This window comes from Lissotriton vulgaris, chromosome 11, assembly GCF_964263255.1.
Source record: "Lissotriton vulgaris chromosome 11, aLisVul1.2, whole genome shotgun sequence".
Classification (NCBI taxonomy): Eukaryota; Metazoa; Chordata; class Amphibia; order Caudata; family Salamandridae; genus Lissotriton; species Lissotriton vulgaris.
The window spans coordinates 734,585,224-734,611,471 of NC_141699.1; the positions used below are offsets into that span (position 1 = coordinate 734,585,224).

Sequence of the window (26,248 nt, forward strand, 5' to 3'; positions counted from 1 at the left end):
CAAGGAGCTAATGTCTGCACCACTGCAGTCTTTCGGCCAACAAGGAGGACGTCAACCCTCGGAGTGGGAGCCTTCCACTCCAGGCCCACAGTAACTGTGGCGTGAAGTCAAGCAGCGGGGTCACAGGTCATGCGGACACGATTCGCCTTCGTGAGGGGCACATAGAAACCTGGCCCAACCCTCACCACGTCAGCCACTCAGATCCTACACCCATATGGACAACTCAGGCGCGGGAAATCGGGCGCCCCACCAGGCCAAACCCCCTTCACTCGCCGTGAGCCAGTCGGGCACCGCCAAGGGCAGCGGCCTGTATATGGTCCGTGTCCTCCGACACTACAGGAGAGCTGCTTGCACCACCAAAGATATGTACTCACCGCCTCCAGCAGTACTTCAGGGTTAGTGGACTCTGCGGTGTCGGCCCCAGGGGCGGCACCCCTCAGTCCAGCCATGGGCAGTCGGAGCCATTGGTCGGGTGGGCAGGTTGCGCCACCGGTCTGGGATGGTTGATGGGCCCCACTGCTGTACCCGGGTACGGGGGGCGCTGTTCCAAGGCCCCACAGGATCTGTACAAGAGAAGGCGCCGCCACCGTGACAACTCCGGTGCCACTCCCTCAGCACCAGGCCTCAGTCCCCGACGTTGCGGAATGTGCTAGCCGCACGCACAGCCGCCCTCCTCTGGCTCCACTGGCACTAGAGGACCCAGTCTGTCACTCTGGTGAAGCCGCAGTATACCGGAGCCTTCCACTTGCTCTGCGTTGTCTCAACAGATTCAGCGACCAGCTTGGTCAAGTCCGGTACGCATCGGGCAGCAGTCCCAGAGTTCGGGGGTCAGGTATGTGTGGCGAATGACGTGGTTTGGGGCCGGATGAGCCTGAATTACTCCTTTACACGGCCATCTCGCTTCAGCGCGAAGCCACACCCCAAACGATACACATTTCTAAGCAAAAACCAAGTTATGTATACAGCCTTTTCACAATATAGAATCACTATTGAAAATATACGTGTGTGTGTGTGTATATATATATATATATATATATATATATATATATATATATATATATATTATATATCACAATCTCTGTAAACAAGTATCAAATGTATAGAGAAAAAGTATATGAAGGAAGCTGCACCTTACAGAAATAAATATTCGAGGACTGTCTGCCCTACTGCAGCATCATTCTTCCAAGTCGAGCCCAAGCAGTAGTGCTTTGTGAATGTATGCACATTCAACCATGTTGCAGCCCTGCAGATATCTGGAAGCAATAAGCCGGCAAACAGGGCTGAAGAAGTTGCCATTTTTTTCTTGTGGAGTTCGCTGAAACCTTTCTGGAAAGCAGTATTCTAGCCTTTTGTGGAAAAAGCAATAGATGACGATATCCATTGAACGATACTTTTCTTGGGGGCGAAAAAGAAATAAGGACCTGTTCGGTCTTTTTAAAATTCTTTGTTCCATGAACGTAAAACTTTAAGCAACGTTTTACAGGAGACGAAGGGTTTTTGAAGTACGTTGCTAAGACTATAGGTTCATTTGGGTGAAATGAAGTTGGAACTTTTAGTATAAAGAGCGGGTTTGTTCTCAACACCCCCTTGACTTCCTTAAACTGTAGAAATGGTTCTGAAACAATGAATGCCTGAATTTCACTGACCCTCTTGGCAGATGTGAGGGCCAAGAGTGCAGTTTTCCACAAGATATATTTCAGTTCCGCCTTATGGTTCGGCTCAAAAAGTGGCTTTATGAGTTGAGCGATAACCGTATTTAACTGCCAAGCCACTGCAGGATGTTTTATAGATGGAAAAGCCTCATTAACTCCTTTACTATCCTCGTAGACCAAAGAGAAAGTTCCCCTGATTCCCTACGAAACCTGGAAATCGCTGCCAGGTGGACCTAGATGAACGAGTGAGCCAAAAGAAGGAGATATGGTAACAACTGTTCTGGTGGGGAATGGAAAGGATGCGGACCTTGCTTAATGCTCCAATGCCAGAATCTCTTCCATTTTGCTGCATAAGCCTTATTTGTGGAAAAAGCTCTTGAATGCTGCAGGATTGATTTACATTCTGCTGGAATATCTAAAGCACTAACCCTTGTACAAAACAAAGCAAGAATACTCCAACCAAGCCTCTCCGTTCCTTCCAACACATCTCACACAATGAATTTATGGATGTGGTCAAAGCAAGCAGGCCTGCCGGCAGCTCTTCTGACCCCTGTCCACCACAAACTTTCAAGACAATTCTTTTAACAACCTGCCACTCCGGTAAGAAGGATCATCAACGATTCCCTAACTACTGGAATATTTCCCGAAGAACTCAAAAAATACACGTACGCCCTTTACTGAAGAAAACAAACTTGGACCCGCTGAACCCCTGACTACTACAGACCCATTACAAATGGACCTTCTCTGGGCAAACTGATAGAAAGAGCAGCGTTCACCCAGATGTCACAATTCATTGAAGAGAATGACATACTCTCAGACTTCCAAACAGGATTCCATCTGGGAAGAGGCACAGAATCTGCCCTCCTTGCCATCTGGAATAACCTGAAGAATACAGTTGACCGCAACGGGGTTGTTGCGCTACTCCTCTTGGACCTCTCAGCTGCCTTTGACTAGGTTGACCATGACACTCTGAAACAAAGTCTATATGAAGCAGGCATAGAGGGAACTGCTCTAGACTGGATTGAGTCCTACCTTCGAAACAGAACTGTCATCCATACTCCACCTTTCTCGTCCAAACCATACTCCACAACAGCAGGGTCCCTTACGGCTCTATCATCTCGCTCATGTTTTTCAACATCTCATGAAGTCATTACCAGTACTGATCAATCAATCGCACCTCACGTGCTATAACTATGCAGATGACACACAAATACTTCAACTGGAATGCCCTAAAGACATTGGAAAATCACCAATTTTCAGCTGTCTCAGAGCCGTGGATCAGTGAATGACTTGGAGCCATCTCAAATTGAATGCTTCATAAACGCAAATATTCACGTGTGGCGATTGGAAACATTCCAACCTGCTTGCCACATGGCCTAATGAACTGGGATCACCGTTTAAAGTATCGAAGGAAGTAAGAAACCTCGGAATGACCATGGACTCCTAGCTCTCGATGAATGCCCAAGTGGACAAACTAGCAAGATCAAGCTTTGTCACTATAAAACACTGCAACAAATTTTCCCTCATTTGGGAATTCCACACAAGGTCCAAGCTACCACCTCCCTTGTTCGATCCAAACTCGATTACGCCAATAGCCTCTACCACGGATCACCTTTAACGACCATGAAAAGACTACAACGGATTCAGAACTCGGCTGCCAGACTACTCTTGCATATCAAACCGTGAGATCACATCTCCCCTGCCTTGAAAGCCCTGCATTAGTTACCGGTTGCCAGAAGATCCACGTTCAAGCTGCTTTGTATCACCCACAAAACAATACATGGAATGGGACCGCTCTTCACCCGGAATAAAATCACCAAACATATTCAACAAAGGAACCTCATCTCTAAAGGGGCATCTTGCCTCAAAATCCCAAGATACAAGAAAAAAAAAAAAACATGGTTGGCACATCCTTCTCTGTTCAAGCAGCCAAAACTATGGAACTCTTTACCCCCCCAACAAAAGATCCACCGATAACCACCTTATCTTCAGGAAACTACTCAAGAATTGGCTCTTCCCCACATAAGCACCATACACAAACAGAAATTTACAGCATTTCCCTCTGTATATAAGCATTTGTTTTCACTATAGATATGTACCTAACTTTGTGTATTGCTTTGTATAAACATGTAGAATAATTATGATGTTGAGAAAAAATAAATAAGTAAATAAATCATCTTTGGTCTACATGTACATACTTCCATTGTGCACCTATGTACCTTCCATGTACTTGGATCTGTGTATCTGTTACTTTTCTCCTGAAAAAAATATCCAATGCACTACCCTATTTCTCATCCCGTGCCTCCATCAATATCTTTAATCTACATATACTTACCTCCTTTATGTATCTATATACTTTCAATGTACTTATGTACCTATATATTTATCACTTTCTTCTAATTTAACATTTCCAATGCACTACCCCATTTCTCAGTCTTACTTCTCTCAATATGCCTTCTAGCCCAACCTTCTGACTCATCTGAAACTTCTTTCTACTACTCTTTCCAATGCACTACCCTATCTCTCACACTATACATCTATCAATATATCCTCTACATCCACTCTTTTATCCCAAACCCATATCACTACTATGATCCCAAAATAACCCTTTCTAGACTCCTACTCTACCCCTCCTTGCATCTGAAACCTTTTCTACTATACCGATCCCCTAAAACAAACCTCTCTAAACTCTTCCCTTTGACTCCTCCCCTCCAAAACTCCTTTTTACTCATCCAAAATCCTCCTTCTACTGATATGACCTAAAAAAAACATTTTTTTAAATCCTTCACTTTTTTCCCTCCACTATCCTTCTACAAACAAAATAACAGCCCAACATGTTCACTTCTCAAATTCCATATTCCACTATACTAATTCACCACTAATCCTTTATGGGTTCCAGAGTAGCGTGCTACTCGCGCTTCAAAACCCCATCAGAGGTATCAAGCGCTATATAAATACAAATCTCTTTCCCTCTTCTATCCCGCCACCTACCCTTCTCTACCCAAATGACTGAATAACATATCCACTACTCAAATTACTTCATATTTCACTATACTAATTTTCAAACAGTAATCCTTTATGGGTTCCGTGTAGAGTGCTACTCGCCAGAAAAGCACTTCGCACCCATCGGGGGTAACAAGTGCTATATGAATATAAACCTTTCTTCCCCTTTTATCCCTCCGCTATGCTTTTCACTCCAAATAACTAATATCCACCAATGAACTTAATTTCATATTTCACCATACCAATTCACCACTAATCCTTTATGGGCTTCCGGAGTAGCTTGCTTCAACCCCTCATCAGAGGTAACAAGTACTATATAAATACAAACCTTTTTTCTCCTCTATCCTTCTGCTATCATTACGAATCCAAATAACTGACTGACCTACCCACCGCTTAAAATGTACTTGCATGTTTCACTACACTAACTCAACACTAATCCCTTATGGGTCCCGGAGTAGCGTGCTACTCGCTGAAAAAGCGTTTTGACGCCTCGTCAGGGGTAGTAAGCGCTACATAAATGCAATCACAATACAATACAATACGATACAATATTCGTGAGGTTACACGCCAATAAACTCAGACTATTTACGGGTGAGTATCTGACCGTATTTCATGAAGAGCAGATTGGTCAACGGCTGAAAGGGAATACGTGGAGAGACTGACCGTATTAGAAGTTATGAATACCAAAACTGTCTTGGCCATACTGGGGCTACCAGAACGAGATGGCAGGGTTCTTTCTTCATTTTGCATATTACAATTGGGATGAGAGGAATCGGTGGAAACGCATAAGCGAACATTACCACCCACTGCATGTGGAGAGCGCCCCCCCCAAAAAAGAGTTTTCTGATGAAGTATGCTGACAAACCATCTGCATTTTTTGGTTGTCACAGTCGCAAAAAGATATAAGCTTGGAGTGCCCCACATTCTAAACACTTGTTCCAGCTGCACCCGCTTCAGTTCCCATTCATGGCACTGCCTGCTTGCCCTGCTGAGAGAATCTGACCATTCGTGGTCTATGCCCAGGACATGCTCCACTTGCAGAGTTATCCAGTGCTTCAGAAACCACCTTCAGATCTCCTGTCCCTACATCCGATAGCGTGTGAGATCTGGCACCCCCTTGCTTGGCCAGGTAGAACATAGTTGTGATGTGGTCTGTTCTTACTGGAGCAGGAGAGCCTCATTATGGGAAGGAATGCTTTCAAACCCTAAAAAACACCGCCTTCAAGGAGATTTATAAGTATCTGGAATTCTTGTACAGACCATTTTCCATGAAGCTCTAAGTCTTGGAGATGCGCTCCCTAACCGCATATAGAGGCATCCGTTGTCATAATGTACCAGGGGCATGTCACCGCGAAGGATAGGTCTGGAGAAAATGGAGCTCCTTTCCTCATGAATGACAGCCTTCTTTATTGCCTGCGTGCTGAGAATCACATTGTCGAAAGAGCTGCAAACCAGAATCCACTGGGGGTCCAGCTTCCTGAAGCGGCCTCATGTGCAAGCAACAATTTGGACTCAATGTGACGCATGAGGATAGCACCCCCAGCATAGACTTGTACTTTCTTACAGAAGCAGACTTTTTAGCTTGAAGTTGATCCGCCATCTTTACTACCTCGCACCTTCGTTCTGGCGTGAGATATGCCTTCACTACCTTGGGGTCCAAGACTGCTCCCAGGAATATTCGTGTTTGACTTGGGATGAGAAATTACTTTTCTACGTTGAGCTGCAGCCCCAGAGATTTAAAGAGCCATCAACAAGCAAAACTAGATTATTTTGCAGAGTGGAACTTAAGCCGCTTAAAAGCCCATCATCCAGGTAGGTAAAGATCTGGTGGCCCTGCCTTCTCAGAAAAGCTGCTACCTGTGCCAAGCACTTTGTGAACACCTTGGGGGCTAAATGAAGGCCGAAAGGGAGGACCTTGAACTGCTAATGACACCCTGCCACTTCAAACCTCAGGAACCAATTATGTTTGACGTGAACTGGAATGTGAAAATATGCGTCTTAAGATCGAGAAACATCCCTCCTTCAGTCCGGTTGCTCCCCCACGCTCCTGCTGACCTGAACGCTGGTATAGTTTTATCTCCTGCTCTGCTTATCCTGAACCCAGCATCACTGCAGCGCTTTGCTCGCGTAGCGCTGCACTATCGCATTGATTTATTTAATTAATAGCGCGACACTATCACATTTATTTATTTAATTAATTAGTAGCGCGACCTCGCTGAGGCTGTAAGTTTAATTTGCGCTACACTAAGGCTGGTTGGTGTGTTCAAGGTTCTTTTTCCTACACACTCTGCGCATTTGCTGCCCCTGTCTGTGCTCGCCTTTGACCCTCCATTTTGTGTTGTTTTTCCCCTGGTCCGCCCCTCCTCCCGCCACCGCCTCCCAGCTGCTGCCCCTCCCACGCTCCGCCCCCTCCACCATCCATTTATGACCAATGACCCAACGCGCAGCGTCCACGCGCAGCGTTCGCGCCCCAGTCGCGCCGAAGGTGCGCCAAAGGTAAGCCCGTCTACGCCCGTCCGCGCCTGGACCGCGCCCAGCACCAGACCCCTTGGTCCCCGTTCCTCCCACCCCCGCATTACTTACGATTCCACAACCCTCCTAGCCCTGAACCCCGGCCGACTCCCCACCTGCACCCAAGCCGCCCCCGGACACACCCATGGACCCTTCTCATGCAACTCCTGCAAGTTCGACGGCACCAAAAACATCTCCGCATCCACCAACGCCATACAGAGACCTGACACCAACCACCTAAAATGTATCCTGCTCAACACCCGATCAGTCCACAGACATGCCATCGACCTTTGGAATCTACTTGACACCATCTCTCCGGACGTCGCCTTCCTAACAGAAACATGGATGAACGCCTCCTCAGCCCCAGACATCTCCATTGCCATCCCAGAAGGATACAAGATCATCCGTAAAGACCGCGTCAAACACACAGGAGGAGGCATTGCCATAGTCCATAAAAATTCCATCCGCATCTCAACCAGCTCAGACGTCAACCTCTCTAGCGCCGAACACCTTCACTTCCAGATCCACACCGACCCCAAGACCACACTCAGAGGCACCCTCCTCTACCGGCCCCCGGGATCCCGTGTACAATTCAATGACGACATCGCTGACTTTATCACCCCACACGCCCTCCCCTCCGAGGACTACATCCTATTGGGCGACCTCAATTTTCACCTGGAAAAGAGCAATGACAACAGCGCCACCACCCTTCTGGACAACCTCGCCAACCTCGGACTCAAACAAATTGTCACTTCCCCCACCCACATTGCTGGTCACACACTCGACCCCATCTTCACTTCCAGCAAACATGTCTCTTTTAGCCATACCACAGCTCTCCATTGGACGGACCACAGCTGCGTTCACTTTATCTACAATAAGACCACAATCCACAACCACCCTCAACCCACTCTGCGTAGAAACTGGAACAAACTCACCATCGACCAGATCTCCTCATCGCTCCTTCAAAACCCTCCTGCCCACTCTTCAAACCCCGACCAAGCAGCCATTAACTTCACACAATGGCTATCCAACAGCGCCGAAAGCCTAGCACCGTTGAAAAAACGTCAAATCAAGCCTAGCAGCAAAAACGCCTCCTGGTTCAACGATGATCTTAAGAAATCCAAGAAACTCTGTCGCTCCCTCGAGAAGGCCTGGAAAAAAGACCCAAACACCAGCACCAAAGACGCCTTCAAAAACGCCTCCCGCATACACCACCAACTAATCCGGTCTGCCAAGAAAGCCGCTTTCAAACACCGACTAGATAACGCCCACAACAGCAAGGAATTATTCAACATCGTCAAAGAGTTTACCAACCCATCAGCCAACTCCAACGACATCACCCCCTCCCAAGCCCTATGCGACTCACTAGCTTCCTTCTTCTACAACAAAATCGCAGACATTCACAACAGCTTCGACAACCGACCCGGAGACCAACCAAATCAACCTACTGCAGGACCTTCACCCCCCTTGAACATCCTTAACGAATGGACCCCAATCTCAACCGAGGACACCATCCGCCTGATGAACTCCATCCACTCAGGATCGCCAACTGACCCATGCCCTCACCACATCTTCAACAAAGCAGACTCCATCATAGCTCCACACCTCCGAGACATCATCAACTGCTCCCTCAACTCCGCCACCTTCCCGGAAAGCTGGAAACACGCTGAACTCAGCGCCCTTCTGAAAAAACCCACAGCTGACCCCACCGAACTCAAAAACTACCGCCCCATCTCGCTTCTTCCTTTCCCGGCCAAAGTCATCGAGAAAGCTGTCAACAACCAGCTCGCCACCTTCCTCGAAAGCAACAAATCCCTCGACCCCTCTCAGTCCGGCTTCCGAGCCAAACACAGCACTGAGACCGCACTCATCGCAGCAACAGACAACATCCGAACTCTATTGGACAATGGAGACACAGTCGCTCTCATCCTCCTCGACCTCTCCGCAGCCTTCGACACAGTCTGTCATATTACCCTATTACAGCGCCTCAGAAACATCGGAATCCAAGGAAAAGCACTGGAATGGATCACCTCGTTCCTTACCGGAAGAACTCAGAGAGTCCGGCTCCCTCCATTCAAGTCAGAGGCCTCTGAAGTCATCTGCGGCGTGCCACAAGGATCCTCACTCAGCCCCACCCTCTTCAGCGTATACATGAGCCCCCTCGCAGCCATCGCACGCCAACACAACCTCAACATCATCTCCTACGCTGACGACACTCAACTGATCCTCTCACTCACCAAAGACCCTAACACCGCCAAAAACAACTTACACGAAGGAATGAAAGAAGTAGCCGAGTGGATGAAGCACAGCCGTCTGAAACTGAACTCAGACAAAACAGAAGTCCTCATCTTAGGCACCTCCCCCTCCACCTGGGATGACTCTTGGTGGCCAGAGGCCCTTGGAAATGCACCCATCCCGACAGACCACGCACGGAACCTGGGCGTCATCCTGGACTCCTCACTCTCGATGAAAAGACAAGTCAACGCCGTCTCATCATCCTGCTTCAACATTCTCCGCATGCTCAAAAAGACATTTCGCTGGATCCCCACCGAAACTAGAAAAACGGTCACTCACGCACTGGTCACGAGCCGCCTGGACTATGGAAACACCTTATACGCCGGTACCTCCGCAAAACTCCAGAAAAAACTCCAACACATCCAGAACGCTTCAGCCAGGCTCATTCTAGACATCCCGCGTAAAGAACACATCTCTGGTCACCTGAAAAACCTCCACTGGCTCCCCGTAAATAAGAGGATTACTTTCCGCCTCTTAACCCACGCACACAAAGCACTTTACGAACTTGGACCCGAATGCCTCAACACACGACTGTCCTTCTACACCCCCTCCAGTCAGCTACGATCCTCCAACCAAGCCCTTGCCACTGTACCTCGCATCAACAAAGCCACCATGGGAGGTAGATCCTTCTCCTACCTGGCAGCTAAAACCTGCAACTCTCTTCCCACTCACCTACGTCTTACTCAGAACCACATAACATTCAGAAAACAACTTAAAACTTGGATATTCGACAAGTAATCTTGCCTCAAGGTACGTGGAAGCGTGAGTCTCACTTCCTGTAGCTGGCTGACCTGATTATAATCGCTGCTGGGAGAGACACCAGCGTGTGTAGATCTCACACGGGTAGGGGGCCACAGATACTTTCCTGCAGTTACCATTGCGCTCCAGTGCCATACTGCATATCTACAAACCGCGACACTGCCTTTGTTTGGACCCGAGCGCCAGAGTGCACCAGATTGTAATCATGGGGAGAACGGACAAATCACAGCCTCGCCTCACTTTTGAAGCTCGCAAATCTACGAAGTCTATGCAGAAGGCCGCGTCAGACTCTGAGGCTGACTCCCTAGCTGAGGGCCCCCCCCACGCTGTAATCCACGTTAATGGCCATGCAGTGAACCCTACAGTCTATAGAGGGCACCGTGGCTGCTGTAAATACCCATTTGGATCATATGTCCTCCCAAATCGAAAAGCAGAATGCACGGATGGGGGAGATGGAGCGGTGGGTGTCGGCTGAGGAGGACGGCCTGAGTTCGGTTGCGGATAAAACTACCTGCATGGAATTTTTTTTAGCCCTTATCCAGGCCAAGAACGAGGACTTGGAAGCGCGGTCCTGGCGCAATAATATCCACATTACTGGGCTGACGGAGTCCACCAATGTGGGCAGGATGGAGACTTATATCAAACGCCTCATCACAGACCTCTTTGGAACTGACCAGCTCTCCGCCATGTTCATAGTGGGGCGCGTCCACCGCTCCTTGGCTGCTCGCCCGGTCCAGGAGGCGCCACTTAGCCCTATTATTGCCAGGATACTGAACTACAAAGATCGTGACACTATACTCAGGCTGTCTAGGGAAAAAAGGCACTCTTAGCCATCAAGGCAATACTCTAGCCATCTTTCCGGACTTCACGGTGGCGGCTCAGACAGCCCGACGAGAGTTTGGCACTGTGAAAAAATTTCGGCAAGCTGAGGGGGTTCCTTACGCAATGCTGTACCCGGCTCGACTCTGCATTGGAGCGGATGGAGACAGCAAGATATTCTCCTCCCCGAAGGCCGCGATGGAACACGTCAAGCAATTGAAGCGCAGGAGACGAGAATCGTCTACCACTCCTGATGACTAGGAATAGCGGCTGAATGCGTCACTCTATTTGGACTTTGTGTCTTACCTGGTTCCTCTGTGAGGCCACCCCTGCTTCCATGGGCTTCATAGTAATCTGTTGATTGTGCATATATACTTGTTTGTGTTGTGCATGACTCGTTGTGCCTTCTCACAACCATGTGCTACATCTTGTCCGCTGTTACCTATGGACTCTTACCTTTAATCTGACACTACAGTATTGTTGGTTATCGTGGGAGCCCCCTATAGACTTATGGTTGATGGGGTATAGTCATTACCATGCGCAATATGTTCCTCACCTTTGCATGCATCGTTCAGGAATTATGGAGCCTGCCTGGGAACCGCTTGTCACTGTTTCTCATATGCAGCTTCAAGTATTTCACCAACTCGGCCACCTCCCGGGCTATGGGAGACTAGGAGCACTCTGATACCCCCACAAATGGGTGTACCCCAAATCTTCTCTTTAGTTGTTGGGTTCTGGGAGTGGGTTGGGCATTGGGATGGCTTTGGCACGTTGGGGCAGCTGAAGTGGGTGGGGGGCAGACTGAAGATTGTATTTTTTCGGATAGACAACATGCATGTAGGTGTCTAAATACTGGTTATCACCTGCTGGGCAGATTTCTATGTGTTTACCTATTGCTGGTCCTTCATGATGAATAGTGTGATCACGTTCCTTACCTGGAATGTCCGTGGTTTAAATACACCAAAAAAGATCAGGTCGGTGTTTGCATATCTAGATAGTATGAGTGTGCAGGTTGCCCTTCTTCAAGAGACTCACCTGACTGTGGAATCTGCTGGAAAGGTGGGCTCCAGATGGGCGGGTGTCCGGGTCTCTTCGTCCTACTCTTCCTACTCTAGAGGTGTTTTAATTTTAGTGAAGAAGGGTGTGCCCTTTACTATGCTAAGATCTGTAACAGATGATAGTGGTCGGATAGCAACGTTGTATGGCCAGCTGTCCGGCGAGAGTGTATTGCTTGTAAATGTTTATGGACCGAATGTGGATGATCCCTCGTTTTATTCAGAAGTGTGGCGTTGAAGATCTTCATTTCCTTCTGCATCAATTATATGGGGAGGGGATTTTAATCTCTGCCTCGACAATACTTTGGACCGCACCGGAAGTAGTGAGGCTCGGCCCAAACGGGCCGCTGACATTTTACTAGGGCTTCTGGACATGGGCCACTTACATGATATCTGGCGTAAACATCACCCAGCTGGTCGGGAGAGCACGTTCGCCTAGTTGGTGCACGGTTCATGGTCCCGCATTGACCTTTTACAGGTTTCAGAATTTGTTTGTGCCTGGACAATTGCAGTATCGCACGAGGCCCGAACAGTTTGACCACTCCCCGGTCCTTCTCGCATTACAGATTCCAACGTATCAGATGCCTCCCTTTGCTTGGCGGCTGCAACCATCAGAACTTAAAGACCCAGTATTTAAGAAGACTATGGCAGAAGCCATTAAAAATTATTTCAGTGACAACGAGGGGACGGTAGAAAACGCTGGAATACTCTGGGAAGCGTTTAAAGTTACTCAAAGGGGGGCTGTATTGGTGTCCAGTCAGGTGTCCTGCGAGATAACCGCCGCATCAAAAAACTGGCAGTTGATATTTCGAAATTGGAAAGGGAATAGGACTCCGACCCTTCTGACGACAAACTGGCTGCCATGCGGGAACTGGTCACGGACCATAACGAGACGGTCGACCAGGAGCTATTGCATTGCTCCCGGTGCCATACCGCGTGCTACTATGGGGAAGGTGGCCACCCTGGCCGTTCTCTGGTTCAGAAGCTGTCTGAGCCGCGCAGCCAGGACAACATCCTTGAGCTGCTTGATGAAACTGGGGAGGCCTGCCATTCGACCACTGACCTTTATGATATTGTACTGCAATATTATACCTGCTCATATGCCTCTAGTGTCTCCACTAACGTGGGAGATACAGGACTACCTTGATGACGTTGCACTTGGGTGGCTATCCAATGGGCAGCGTGAGTATCTTGTGCAACCATTCGATGAAGATGATGTAAAAGAAGCTATTATTTCCCTCCCGACATGCAAGGCTGCAGGCCCGAAACGGACAGCCCAGCGAATTTTATAAACGCTATGTTGCTGATCTCGCTCCTCGACTTCTAGAAGTGTATGCGGAGGCATATGAGACCGAATCGATGCCCCCTTCGCTTTGTGAAGCCCTACTGGTCACCTTATTGAAACCAGATAAACCTCCGAATCAGTGTGGGTCATATAGTCCTCTTTCTATCATCAATATCGATGCCAAAATCTTAGCTAAAATGATTGCTATTCGGGTGCAACCCCTGGTCCCTTTACTGGTATTGCCAGATCAATCAGGATTTGTCATGGGACGCTCCACCACTCATAATTTACACACACTTTTCTCCACTCTACACTATTTTGAGCCAGATTTTCAGGCAGTGGCTGTGCTGCTGGACGCAGCCAAGGCCTTTGATTCCCTACAGTGGCCCTTCATGTTCACAGTACTGAGCAGGATGGGCTTTGCCCCTTTCTTTCTGAAATGGCTCCGGGTTCTGTACGATGATCCGGTCGCCAGGGTGAGAGTTAACGGGTGGGTATAATCTTTGTTCCCCCATCAGGAGAGGCACGAGGCAGGGGTGCCCTTTGTCACCTATGCTGTTTGCTCTGGCACTGGAACCTCTCGCCTGCAAACTGTGCCAAAGACATGCTGCAGCAGCTCTGCGGTTCCGCCAACGGCCATTGATAGTCTCCCTCTATGCAGACATGCTATTATATGTTCGAGAACCTGCGATCCATTCTCTCTGCGCTGCTAAGGGAGTATGTACAGATTGAACGCTTCTCTGGGCTAGGGATAAACTGGTCCAAAACAGTGGTATTCCCGAGAACTCCGCTCACTAAGGAAGTGGAGCTGGATTTCCCTCTATCGTGGACATCTGATCCCGTGAAATACTTGGGTATCTAGGTACACAGTGTCCCGTATCTCTGACCAAGCTGTGAGATGGGCGCACCTGCCCCTCTCCTTGGCGGATAGGATAGCAGTGATAAAGATGGTGTTCCTACCAAAATTACTATATCTTTTCGCCAACATACCTATAAAATTAAACACAGCGTTCTTCCGCACTCTCCAGTCGGCGTTGCTGACTTTTGTGTGGGGAGGTAAGAAGCCCAGATGTAAATGGGACCCGTTGGTGCAACCCTTTGACCGGGGAGGTTTTGAAGCCCCTGATCTCCGCCTCTATCTGTGTACCCAGGCGCAATTTGCACACTACTGGCATTTCCTACAAAGATATCAGCCTCATGTGGCTATTGAGGCGGATGCTGTACTTCCTGTCCCACTGCAGGCAGTGACGCTCTCAGGAGGGTCAGGTGGCCCGCGCTCCTATTGCGCGGAGGTCTGGAGGGAGTGCAGTCGGCTTACTGGCCGTCTAACGGCCAACTGCAACCTCCGAATTATTCATTTTTGAATTCTTACATCAGATTTATTATTCACCCCTACAGTTATATAAATATGGTCTGAAGGAGACATCCAATTGTGTACGATGTGGAGCGACGGACGCGGACTTCTTCCATGTTGCCTGGATGTGTGCGAGAGGGTTTGCTTTTTGGACTGCAGTAGTGGCCATACTATCTCATGTTGTGTTGGAACCGGTGTGCTGCTCCCCTGAGTTGTGTCTGCTGGGTTACGTCAAGCGATTCAAGCCCTGCAACAGGTGTATTGTTGCTGTTTCCACACTTTTTGCAAAAAGGGTGGTGGCGCAGTGTTGGGTATCAAAAACATCACCCACAATAAAAAAGTGGCTCCATATCTATTCAATTCAATTCAAATTAATTTATATAGCGCGCTACATACCCAGAGGGTCTCAAGGCGCTTGGAGAAGGGTGGGGAATTACTTGTCGAATATCCAGGTTTTAAGTTGCTTTCTGAATGCTAGGTGGTTCTGAGTGAGGCGAAGGTGTGTGGGAAGTGAGTTCCAGGTTTTGGCTGCCAAGTAGGAGAAGGATCTTCCTCCCATGGTGGTTTTGTTGATGCGAGGTATAGCAGCAAGGGCTTGGTGGGAGGAGCGTAGCTGGCGGGAGGGGGTGTAGAAGGAAAGTCGTGTGTTGAGGCATTCGGGTCCAAGTTCATAAAGTGCTTTGTGTGCGTGGGTTAGGAGGCGGAATGTTATCCTCTTATTGACGGGGAGCCAGTGGAGGTTTTTCAGGTGATCAGAAATGTGGTCTTTACGCGGAATGTCTAGTATGAGTCTGGCTGATGCGTTCTGGATGCGTTGGAGTTTTCTGAAGTTTTGCGGTGGTGCCGGCGTATAGGGTGTTTCCGTAGTCCAAGCGGCTTGTAGCCAGTGCGTGGGTGACCGTTTTTCTAGTTTCGGTGGGGATCCAGCAAAATGTTTTTTTGTGCATGCGAAGGATGTTGAAGCATGTTGAAGGATGTTGAAGTAAGAGCTGCCGGAATACTCCCACCCCAAAGATTTCTGCGCCCACTTAAAGGAATATTTAGTGTCCCATCTGGATCTTCTGTGATGAGCTGTGTGTTGTGGCCCCTATTTGTTCTCTATTGTTCAACGTAGAGGCCATAAGGAGGGGCTAGCCTGCCACTAGTGTACTGATGAATTCCAGCACGACACCTTAGGTCTTGAAGCGTGTACATCATAAGCTCAAGAGTGGACCAGATAGAACACCTTCATTCTGTGTAGATCCGTCTTGTAATTACCATACCCAATGCTTTGTTGCCCGATATGTCCTGTAACTTTAATACTGTTCTGCCTGGGTGGGTTAGGGTGTGGGGGTGGGAGGGACGGGTTGGGGTCCTGATTATTTTCGTGCTATTGTATCTGTCTACTGATGATTGTTTACCCTATCTTAAGATCAATAAATCAATTAATTTTTTTTTTTAAAAGAGCATTGTCAGGCGGTTAACACATAACACCGTGTGGGATTACTTAGATGAACGGATGTCGCATCTGCAGTGTTGGCTGTGTGGAACACGTGTTGTAGTTTCCTGCGTGAGCGACAGTGGCGTTCGTGTCTTGCTTCACATTTCTGCATAGAGGTATAAAGATGTATTAGCTGACATGCGTAACTAACAATTGACTTTAAGCTGGGTTTCTCTTCAAATAGTACAGCTAATAAATGGTTCGAGGAATCCATCATCATGAACCATTGCTTAGAACCTTCTATGGTGGTAGGAGTAAATGGCTGAAGGACCTGGATTTCTCCTTAAATAATAATTGTAATTCTTTTCAGTGTTCCCTAGATTGTTACACGTCTTTTCGCTGCATGCTGACAATGAAGTACTTTACTGAAAAAGCTTCAGTCTTATCACATCGGTATTCATAGCCATCACACGCAAAGTCCTCATTGAGGCTTATTTGGTTACGAAAATGGATTACAGTGCCAGGTGTATATAGTGCTATGAATAGAAATTCCCGAAATACCGAGCAGTAACAGATAACCGTGCTGCCTCGGTATGCTCAGACGTGAGTCCCTTGCTCACTTTGCCACTGGATTCAAGCAAGCCGGGCTGAAGACATGGCTTGGCAGTTCGGGCTGGACTGTTCACATGAGGCACAGGGTCAGTCTGATTTGCATATAGCCAGGTCTGTACTGGGGTGGCAGAGTGGGCTAAAGAACGGTGATGGATTAAACCCAGATCTGTTGACTGGGTGTGAGTGTTTGATTGATTCAGATGCTCCGTCCATCACCACCCCCTTTTGTACCACTTTTGGCCGCCATAAGTGTGGCAGGGTATGCTCAGACTTGAGTCCCTTGCTCACTTTGCCACTGGATTTAGGCAAGCCGGCAGAAGACGGCTGGAATGCCAGAAACCGGTCCTCGGAAGCTTGTTTACGGTCCAGGGAAGACATGGCTTGGCAGTTCGGGCTGGACTGTTCCCATGAGGCACAGGGTCAGACTGATTTGCATATAGCCATGTCTGAACTGGGGTGGCAGAGTGGGCTAAAGAACGGTGATTGATTAAACCAGGATCTTTTGACTGGGTGTGAGTGTTTGATTCAGATGCTCCGTCCATCACCACCCCCTTTTGTACCGTTACAGAAGGACAACACCTGGACTAAACTGTAAAAACATGTGTATAACACGTACTACTCCTATGTGGGATGCTAAAGTGTTTACTCGCATAGATAGCAAGCTGCATGTGTGTAAAAGGGGCCAACATTAGCGCTCCACTTTGCGTATGCTTCAGTTCCAACAAAGCTTTGAAAGTGGACTCTCAGATTTTTAAACATTGGTATCAGTAGGCGATTGTGAAACTGTTCTACAGTTTTCTGATTAATAAAGCTAGCCCGTCAGTTTCTAATGCCTTTGTGAAATTCGCCATGCAATGCCTAAATAAAATAAGCATTGGCATAGCCAATAGGTCTTGCCTTTGGATCCTGAATGAGCTCTCCTTCCTCTGGCTGATCAGGATCACCTTCAATGTAATCATACCTAATATTAACACTTCAATGGGCCCGGTCTTGCTTTCTGCACTGGATGAGACAGGAGTAACAGGTAGTGGTGATTTAACCTGTATTCTAGGGCAACCCCGAGTGAAAGGAACTGGAGCATGAGTGTCCAGAAAAAGTTTGCAATATTCATTGAGCATATGCCTGAGATCCGTGACCAGAGAAGTTGGTACTAACATGGCCTCGCCCCTTATAACTTATCCCTCAAATGTCCCATATGGGTAATGGTCCTGAAAAGAATTATAACGTTGCGGCTGATGATGAGCCGTTGAAGAGTAATCTCCTTCCAAATATTCCGATGTATCCTGGATAGGATCTTCGTCTTCATTATCAGTGTCCTGACATTTTACCTTCAATTGTGACAGGCTGTGTAGGCTGGTCCAAACAGGCTCTCGTCTCCCGACTCCTCAGTATCCAAAAGACTAGATGGGGGAAGAGGTGATATATTACTAATAGATGTCAGACCTGGATACTTTTGGGCAATTTCATGCATTTGAATGTCTTTTTTGTAATCCATCGACAAAGGAAGTAATTTTATGGCAATAGTCGGCGAAGTCAGAATCCTCATCGAAGACTTGAACACCATCGTTAACGGAGTGGCCATTGACGATGTAGATGAAGTAGTCACCGTCGAAGTTGTAGACAGGGCCATCGACGCGGTTGCCATCGTCCATGCAGTCATCGAGGCCATAGTCGTCCCTGTTCTCGTCGACGCAGAAGTCGTCACTGTCATCGACAGAGAGGTGGTCATCAGCACAGCAGTAGAAAGAACTATTGACGGTGATCTGGACGTCGTTCTCGATGACCGGTCCGACAGAGTCTTTTTCGTCGACAAAGAATGCTTTTGAGGAGCGGAGGCACAGATACTGAAGAAGAAGTGGAAGACTTCTTCAGGGCAGAACATTAAATGGCTGTTTAAGGGCTGCCTTCTCTGCTGGTTTCTCAGCCTTCATCTTTTTTGAGCCAGACTTTAATGAGGTAGAGCCCTTATTTTTAAGCTTTCGCTCAGGTGTGGAGTGACTAGGACCTTTCTCCTCATCAGATCCAGATTTGGTCTGCTTTTGAAGCCATAACAATAATCTGGCCTCCCTGTCCTTAAGAGTTTTGGCAGAGAAGGTTCTGCAATATTTACAATCCCTGGCAGTATGCTTGGGATTAAAGCAGTACAGGTAGTCATAGAGCGGATCTTCGGAGAATAGACTTGCCTTCCCACAAGACCTTCAAGGTCTAAAAAGTCTCTTCCTAGATCCTTCTGACATCTTCAAAAGGTAGTGAAGATGAAGATAAAACACAATACCTTATGCTGAAATCAGTACAATTGTCCCAGAGAGGAACAGAGAAGGGTCAAAAGTTAACCAACTGTAAGAACTGAGCAGAGCTCAGGGAGACTCCCTCACACAGGAGGTGCGGTTAGAAATCTGAGGTATGGTGGTTCTGTAGGGGAGATGGGATCTGAGGCTTGTCTCTAATTGGTTGAAGTTTGGGTCTATTCAAATGCTGGAGATTGTTTTACAAATGTATTATCTTTCTCAATGCTTTCTAATGTACTTCTAATAGTACTGCTATATTAAGTACAGTGGGACTCCCAACATTACGAAGGGGGAAGATTCAAGCATGTGAATCTATGAAAGATTCAATACTGAAGAAAATTGAGCTCCAGGTCTATAATGGCACACCTGCAGGTCCCTAAAAGGCTCAGTTGACTACAAACACAAGCTAATCAAAACAGTGAAGTTCAGGGAACAGGAAATTTGTACTTTCAAGAGATGAGAGAAACCTACAGATGTCAGGCAAACACCTGCTAAGTCTTCTATTCCCAGGGTATATGAATCTGTGCAACGCAGTGCGGAACATGCAAGCTAGCCGTCTATGGAGTTTTATGTATCGCAAACTTGACACAAAGGTATCATGTATCATATCGCTTTACACAAGCACCAGTTGCATTACATGAGGACACATTCATTTTTGTTAGGCACAGGGCGATTATGTGATTTGCACAGAATCACAGGATGTTTGTTGCGTGTCCTTGCCAAGACTCGAACCCAGTTCCCCAGACTTGAGGTCGACCACCCTAGACTCTAAGCCAACTCCTCTCCCTTGTGAAACACTAGGATAAAATTTAGTGGAGTGTCACACACATTTGTGGGGGTCCGGGTGTAAAAAGGGCACAATGCAGGAAATATGGATTTAGATGGCTTCACATTAGCAAGCAGCATTAGGAAAAAAACATCAAAGGTGAAAATGCACTATTTGCAAAGAAATAAAAAGGTAGGAAGGAAACAATGTAAAAATGCTGATGACTTGCAACATGAATTTGGACACAGAGAAAACAAAACACACAAGATCCCTCCTTGTTTCAATTGGTCATCACCTAGCTGGACTATGCAAATAGCCTATAACATGTAGTTCCTGCATTCATTATACACAAAATGCAACTCATCCAAAAGGCTTACGCAAGGATTCTTCTCTGCATTCACCCAACAGAATGCATGATCTATAGTCCTGCTATCACTCAGATAGCTACCTATAGCTAGAAGGCCAATGTTCGAGGCACTCCGCACGTTCCACAGAGCCGCCTAAAGAAAAGGACCATTATACCTACACGTTAAATTCAAGTAATACAAACCAAACAGAACACAGTGCTTCAGCCTTGCACCATTTTTTAACTGGTACACTTTACCATGAGGAATGCATAGCATGCATTGCTTTCTCAGCACAAGCTGTCAAGCTCTGGAACGCACCACCAGCCAGCATTAGAAACGAACACTTCCGAATGGCAGATGAAAACATGGCTGTTCCCTAGATAAATGTACCAGTTTTAGTCAGGCAACAGAGCCCAGAAAACAGCCACACCCTAAAACGCAATACTATGCCTACAACCCACAAATTGTGAACAACTCAACCAGCAAGCTGGTTTTATTATAAAAGTAAGCCAAAAGCAGCAGACCTATGGGTTCGCAGTAATATCATACAGTTATGTACTTCAATATATAACTGTTATGGCCCACAATAATACCAAAATATACAGCAGTCAGCAAACCTATACCTATTAAATCCACACAATACATATCTGCTATGAGGGTTGTCCACAAGGGAGTAGCCAGAAAATTAAAATGCCCCCCACTTTGAACCAAAGCTCTGATGGCATCAAGCAAGCGAAGCGAGTGAGCTCCGCCTCCCTCGAAAAGAGCTCTGTCTCTTCAATCCAAGCACTGATCCATTTATCCTTTCACCTTTCCATCCTCCCGCTGATATCTGTCATTTCACATTTACATTCTGTCATCCACTCATTCTCTTTCATCATTCAGTCTTTCACCATTCCATCCATCCACTGGCTATTCAATCCATCCACATTTCCATCATCCATGTATGCAATGCATCCATAAATTCATCAAACCAAACACCCATTGTTTGATTTACTGATCCACTAATACTCATCCATCAGTTTATTCTTATGTCCATTCATTCATTCATTCATTCATCCATCCAATTAGATTTCTATCTACAATGCCATCCTTCTTCTCAAACATCCCTTTTACTCTGCCATCCTTTCACCCACCCATTCATCCATCTGTCCGCTCAGATTTCCAGTTAGTTTGCTATCCTTTCACTCACTGATCGATCCATCCCTCCATCTTCTAGGATTTCCATTGACAATCGCTTTACTCATCCATCCTTGCATATAATCATTTACTCAGCAATCCATTTGCCTAGATTTCCATTTACTATGCCTTCCATCTGCTCAGATTTCTATTTACTCTGCTATCCTTTCACCCGCTGATCGATCGGTCCATCCGTGGATTTCCTTTTACTCTGCCATTCTTTCACCCACCCATGCGTCCTCCCTCTCAGATAGGAAAAATTTACTTAGCCATCATTTCACCATCTACCATCTCAAATTTCACTTTATTCTACTATCCTCTCACCCTTAATCCTTCAACCTATCCATCCGGTCCGATTTTCATTTACTCTCACATCCTTTTTTCCACTCACCTACCCATCCTTTTATCCACCCTCCCACTTATCCATTAACACACTCATCCTTTCAGCCACCCATACATCTATTTTAATCCATCTATTCTAATCCAACCACCCACTGATCCTTTCAGCCACCCATCCATCGATTGATTCTATCACCCACTCACCCATCCATCCATCCATCCATCCATCCATCCTCCCCTTCATTTCATCCACTCAAACCCAATGATTCATCCGTCCATTAAACCGGCCTTCTTTCCTTTTTCTATCAACCCATCTATCTTTCTATTATCGTTAATTAAGAGAGGTTATCTGCCAAGTTGCAGATAAGAGAGGCCCATAAAGAACCCTATCCCAGCTGTAGTTGGTCAAGTGGGAGGTTTCTCAACACTCCTGGCTGTCCATCATCAGTACTGTACAGCCAAATACAAACATCACCAAACGAAAAGGCATGGAATACCTCAAGAGATTGGTTACACATTACTGGACAGGACAATAATATATTAAAATCACTGCAGGTCCCAAATAGCTATACAATCTGACTGCTTCTTTACATCTCACACAGACATTGATATGGGATAATCCAACCGCTTCTTTACATCTCACACAGACACACTGACCAGGGATAATAATAAAAATGCCCATCCCTATAGATCTTAACACTTCTCTCGCCCTCCTACCAGGTCTGCTCAGGGCCACAAATATAAACAAAATATCAAATTGGACAACCCAGTGCAATAACCAGCAAAGCAGACTATCATGAAAAAATATATAAAACTACCTGCAGAGCTGTTCAAAGCTACCAGCATACTGAAAACCATAAAACCACATCCGTCACTATCACTTCATCATTTAACACACTACTATGCCCCATAATACGCTAAAACGCACCTTGGTGTTCATTACGCACAACATGGAAACACTTTTCAAAATAAGATCACAGCAAAAACATCCTTCCAACCAAACACATACTACATGGTATAGCATGCTACTCATGTAGGCAAGCACTTAAGCGCCCCACATATGGGTAGTAAGAGCAATATAAATGTTGCAATACAATATAAAAGGCACATCAAGTATGGTTGGTGCTTTTCTATCAACTTATTTTTAAAAAAATGAACAGGAAACCTGTGAAGGAACACAATGATAGTGATACTGGCCTGCACCTACTGCTTGTCTTTCAACACTGATTCAAAATCATCATGACTTCTTTAATGTTAGGGTTCTTCTACAGCATACTATTGCCATTTATACTTGAATATACTTTGTGCATCTAACCTTTGTGATGTCTCAAAAGGTTTACTGCTGATGCTATATAACAATCTATTCCCAATACATCACTGTTTTGATAGAAAGTAGATCCAGAGAGCCATTCTGGTGTACTCTGAATCTCACACAACCAACAAAAAAATTGACACCGTCACTGGTTAGTAGGACTAGATGGTGGGGTTGCTGTCAGCAATATGAGACTTACCATTCTGGCCCAAAGTTAAGCGTCTGAGTTTCTCCAGCCATTCTGCTCTTTTATATATATATATATATGTATATAAATATATACTTTTTTAAGATAGATTTTTTTTATATTACACTGAAGGAAAACCTGCAAGAAAGAAAGAAAGAAATATTGTTAGAAAATAGTGTTAAGTTTTGTATCTGAAGACAATTAAGCTGTTAAAATGGCAGGCAGGATACATAAAGAACTTTTAAAAGGGCAATGTGTAACATGCCTCTAACCTTGTCACAGAGGTAGTATAGAATTATCCCAAGGGGGATGCAAATACTTTAGCAGGGCAGTGCCAAATACCTTGACAGGGCACACATTACCCGGCAAGGGTAATACCGCAACAATAGCAGCACCTGCAGCACGCACCACTATTTTATGACACAAATTATGGGTAAAAGTGGTGAACCATAAAGCACCACAAAAACATAGTTAAACAGAGTGAATTTCAAGAAAAATAGGAGTGATATAAGCTGGTCTAATTTTCTCCCTTCTACACATGACACTGCAGGGTTGTTTGAAAGTCAACTTTTCAGAGGGGAAGGAAGTAATGCGAAAACCTACAGCGATTAAATAGGGACAACTGTTTTCAATGCACTCTAGCACAGGAACGTTCATTTAGGACTTCAAAAAAGTATTGTATTGCTTTCTTAATTATTTAGAGCTTTCCTACACCTTGCCAGGACCAAAGCATCTAAATATTTGTCAATTGGCTGCTCTCTATGTATCATTACATAGAATTTAATAACCCTGCCCATGTAGTCCATTGCAATGCGCCTTTCGGGTGCGAAGTGCTACTACTGTGGTTTAGAAAGTTTTCAATCAGAGAGCTTTATTCTGATAAAATTGGAAAAAGGAAGTGGAGAGACAGGATAAAGAAAGAGAAACATACAAAGGTTAAACGAACAGAAAAATGTAAACATTGGTATAACAGCACAAACCATTGGCAGACCGCAGCCAGTTTAAAACTCCATTACAGAGCAAGTGAACAATTTAAAAAAAAAACAATGTCCAGTGTCTTTTCTACAAGTCCCATCGGAAAATGCAGAAAATATATATAACTGGCTAATCAAAAGATTACAAAATTAACATCTGAAGCATTATTGTTGTGTTTACCATAAGCACAGAAGATGACTAATACCTTGCAAGTTTCCTAATTATTGTGCTGATTGTATGCAAGAGCGGTTTAGCAATTTAAACGAAAAACAAGAATTGGCAATATAATAGCTTTGGCTTATATATGAACATGTCTTTTCAGTGACTGGTGATTTTGGCACTCTGTAAATCATCATACATGCACTATGTTCCCCAAACTTGCATTTATGCAACTATTTACCTACAAACGCACTCATTTACTCACTCAGTCTAGAGAAACACACAAGTAGGAAGCAGGCTCTTTATGTGATATATCAAAAAGTTGACACATCATATAAAGAGTTCAAGGTTTCCCTTACGAGTGGACAAGGGCTTGCTATGCAAACCCAAAGTGCTCTATTACAGAGTAGGGTCATAGAGCAGCCTTTGGCTTAACACAGAGGAGCGCAAGACATTTGCAAATACACACAATGATTAATAAATGACACAAAACTCAAGAAGGAGATCCACACCAATTTATAACAAGCATTGGCATAGCCAATAGGTCTCGCCTTTGGGACTTTATAAGCGTTTAGCCATGCAACAGTTGTTGCACCAAGGATATTGTGCTGCATAACTAAATATTTATAAGGTCCCAAAAGCGAGACCTATTGCCTATGCCAATGCTTGTTAAACTTGGTAACACTGTCAGGGCATTGGTTACAACGTATTAGTACCAGTTTGAAACCCAAATATTGTAATAAGGAACAGAAAGATGGTCAGCACAGCTTTGAAAAGGGTCTTCCAGTGCGCGGCAACATGTGTCGCTGCATTTTAGTAACTTTTGAACAGTTTGAGCTAGAACCATTTTTTTATTTTATTAAAATCTCCAGATTATGCGGCAGATGATGGATTATGTGGCAAATGTGGCAAATCTAAAATCATGCGAAAATTGTTGAGGCCACATTTTCGCATTACTCCAGTGGCCCAGTTGTAGCACATGAACAAGGCAGTGTGAGAAAGTGGGAAGATCTAGAGAGCCTGAGTGAGGAGCATGGGTAATATGGGCAGTGTGTGTGGAGATTGTGGCACATGGCTGGGTTTATTAGAAGCATGGTAGTCTAGTCTAGTCTAGTCTAGTGCCCCTAAGCGTGCTACCCTGTGGTGGGTTGATGGAAGTAGCTGGTAATGGCATAATGTTAAAAACAAATGAAATTGAAAAACTTGGGACTGGCTCAGATTGCATTATACATTTAAAGTGATTCAGCTTTAAACAGTAAAAAAATAAAGAATGGTATATGTAGGCTTTTGAAAACAGCAAGACGCATCACTGGTGCTTTAGGTTCTGTGGCAGTCTCTAAATCATTCCTTCATTTTAGATGTTTTCCTATATGTTTGTAGAGGATTGGGGGGGGAAGAGAGGGGTGGGCAGCCTTAGGAAGTACATATAACATAATAAAATTCATTCAATTTGATTTTCTCCCTTCTATTGTGCTGTACGATTACCCAAGCTGTATTTGCTAACCACTCCCTTACCAAGCTCTATCAAGCGCACTATCCACTTGCTTGCGGAAGGAGGAAAGTTGTGGGAAGACGTGCAGGTGTGGAGCAGATACCCAACCTCCCCAAGGATGAGGCGAAGGCACACAAGGTGGACGTGGGCAACCCATGGAGCCGGCGTAGTCTGAAATTATTGATTCAGCAAGAGCCCGGCCGTCGGCCCAATTCGGGCTCCGCCAAGGTCTGGGCAAAGTTTGGTTTGGTGGACAGTTTAGGAAGAGCTGGCAGGGGCTGTGCAAGGCTGTTCTGTTAGGGGCCACACCCCCACCTGCAGCCCACCAAGCTCGAAGCCCTGATGTCTGATGCCATGTCGTGCAAGGGCCTGCCTTGTTGCCCTGCCACCTGTCACCCCAGAATAATAGAGGGGCGAGGCAGCAGAAGGGAGCAGGGTA

General features: G+C 46.0%; 1 protein-coding gene across 1 annotated transcript in view; it reads right to left on the reverse strand.

Moving 5' to 3' along the window:
• Positions 1-26,248, reverse strand: part of GIGYF2 (GRB10 interacting GYF protein 2) — a 1,722,773-nt gene that overhangs the window by 1,588,111 nt on the left and 108,414 nt on the right. The window contains exon 2 of the mRNA XM_086942529.1: positions 23,196-23,321. Within this exon, the coding sequence (XP_086798655.1) occupies positions 23,196-23,236 (41 nt within the window). The 5' untranslated portion in view covers positions 23,237-23,321. The remainder of the gene's footprint in view (positions 1-23,195; positions 23,322-26,248) is intronic.